General features: G+C 35.7%; 1 protein-coding gene across 1 annotated transcript; it reads right to left on the bottom strand.

The window, feature by feature from the left end:
* Window positions 1–1,389: 1,389 nt before the first annotated feature.
* Window positions 1,390–1,855, bottom strand: LOC104947300 (NADH-ubiquinone oxidoreductase chain 2-like; the record flags this gene model as incomplete). Its single annotated transcript, XM_010773279.1, has 1 exon — window positions 1,390–1,855. A coding segment is annotated over one exon (466 nt), but the record flags the coding sequence as incomplete, so codon positions are not given.
* Between the last annotated feature and the right edge of the window lie 215 nt (window positions 1,856–2,070).

Below are 2,070 nucleotides of genomic sequence, written 5' to 3'. Positions count from 1 at the left end.
CACACACACACACACACACACACACACACACACACACACACACACACACACACACACACACACACACACACAGCTTTATCACTAACACACTTCCACTTTCTGTTCTCCAAATGGTTGTGGTACCAACATTACTAAAAATACATATTTTTCTACTTTGTTCTTGCTTATTTCCGCTTATAACATACAACCGTAACAATTGTTCAAACATTTACCTTAAAAAGACAAAAAAATAAAAGACAAAGTCAACCCAACATAAAACGTACACATGGAGAAATGCAAAAAATATACAAAATAAATTTAAAAAACAACCTATCACACAAACACAGACTGGATCAAAACAATGCTATCTGCAAAATGATGTCACGTTTTTAATCCCATTTTAAAAACTCAAATCGCTTTGAGTTTGTTACATCATGTGATCAAATTACCTTAATCTTAGCCACCGCAGAAAGAAAGTATTTAGATTGAAAAAAGCTTCTAATATTCCGAATTTTGACAGATTTTAAAGCTTATTGATAGAAAGAAAATTCTAGAAAGAGCTTTAGGTCATTCAAAGATTAGCTTTTTTATTTAATGGGGAACAAAACTATATTAGTGAACCAGACAAATGTACCTGGTAAATTAAGTAACATTAATTAATATCGCCATCAATTTTCACAAGTTTTACGAGCTACTTTTGTATAGTTTCATGTTGAATGTGCAATAAAATACCAAAAATACAACCTCCTTTCTTTACAGGCAGTGTCAGTAAAACAAAACAAAGAAACATGCCTTATTGTACGCCTGAAAACCAAAAGCAGTTTCTTTTTACTTGACTTTGATTGATAAGGACATTATCACTACATCATGACTAATGTATGTTGCTATCAGCATGAGAAGCAGTGGTTTTGAACTCCAGCCGTGGCCATGCCCTGCAGACGGACTGTAAATAAGTCCCTCTTATTGCCCCTTTGAGTAAAGTTCTCAGTGAAGTTTAATTAACTATACGTTACCCCAGGCAGTGTGTGGGCTTCTGTATTATCTCCCCAGGTCCTGTTTGGACAGTTTAATGCTTTGCTGTAACTCAATACACTCCTCGGGTCAGAATGTGTGCAGAGAGAGCGGAAATGAGACGGACTTCTGGAGTTAAAGTCACAAACCAGTGAGGAATTAGACCATCAAGTTCTTGGTCGATAGAGTTATTAAGAGAAGTTAATGAAGGATTAGCACGACAAGTTGCTGGAGAAGCAAAAGTTTAATTACTGATGTTTGAGAGTCGTCCGTGAAGATGAAAAATTAAACAAATAACGAAAATTAAAAAGGAAGTGTTTGGCTTTGTCAACACTTTGCAGAGAGAAGAAGAAAGAAGATTAAGAAGAGAAAGGGAAGAAGAAGCTTTGAAGACGACCTTTACGAAGATGGAGAATTGAAGAAGACCTTGATGTTGAAGAACTCGGAAGAGAATAAGAACTTCAAGAACCTGAAGAAGAACTTCAATAACCTCAAGAAGAACTTCAATAACCTCAAGAAGAACTTCAAGAACCTCAAGAAGAACTTCAAGAACCTCAAGAAGAACTTCAAGAACCTGAAGAAGAACTTCAAGAAGAACTTCAAGAACCTCAAGAAGAACTTCAAGAACCTGAAGAAGAACTTCAAGAACCTAAAGAAGAACTTCAATAACCTCAAGAAGAACTTCAAGAAGAACTTCAAGAACCTCAAGAAGAACTTCAAGAAGAACTTCAAGAACCTCAAGAAGAACTTCAAGAACCTAAAGAAGAACTTCAAGAAGAACTTCAAGAACCTCAAGAAGAACTTCAAGAACCTCAAGAAGAACTTCAAGAACCTCAAGAAGAACTTCAAGAAGAACTTCAAGGACCTAAAGAAGAACTTCAAGAACCTCAAGAAGAACTTCAAGAATGATTTGAAGGATAAATACCCTAACCCTAACCTCAGATCATCTTCGTAATATCTATCAAACTATAGATCCTACACATCGACTGGACGTGGATTCTAAAAGTACAATCTACACTTCTCGCCAGAAATCGAATCAAAAAGCATTTTAATGGCCAAACTATTCCACAATTTAGGATT

This window comes from Notothenia coriiceps, unplaced genomic scaffold, assembly GCF_000735185.1.
Source record: "Notothenia coriiceps isolate Sejong01 unplaced genomic scaffold, NC01 NC01_scaffold00012303, whole genome shotgun sequence".
Classification (NCBI taxonomy): Eukaryota; Metazoa; Chordata; class Actinopteri; order Perciformes; family Nototheniidae; genus Notothenia; species Notothenia coriiceps.
Note: the sequence above shows the minus strand (reverse complement) of the source record. Positions and strands in the feature narration are given on the sequence as shown.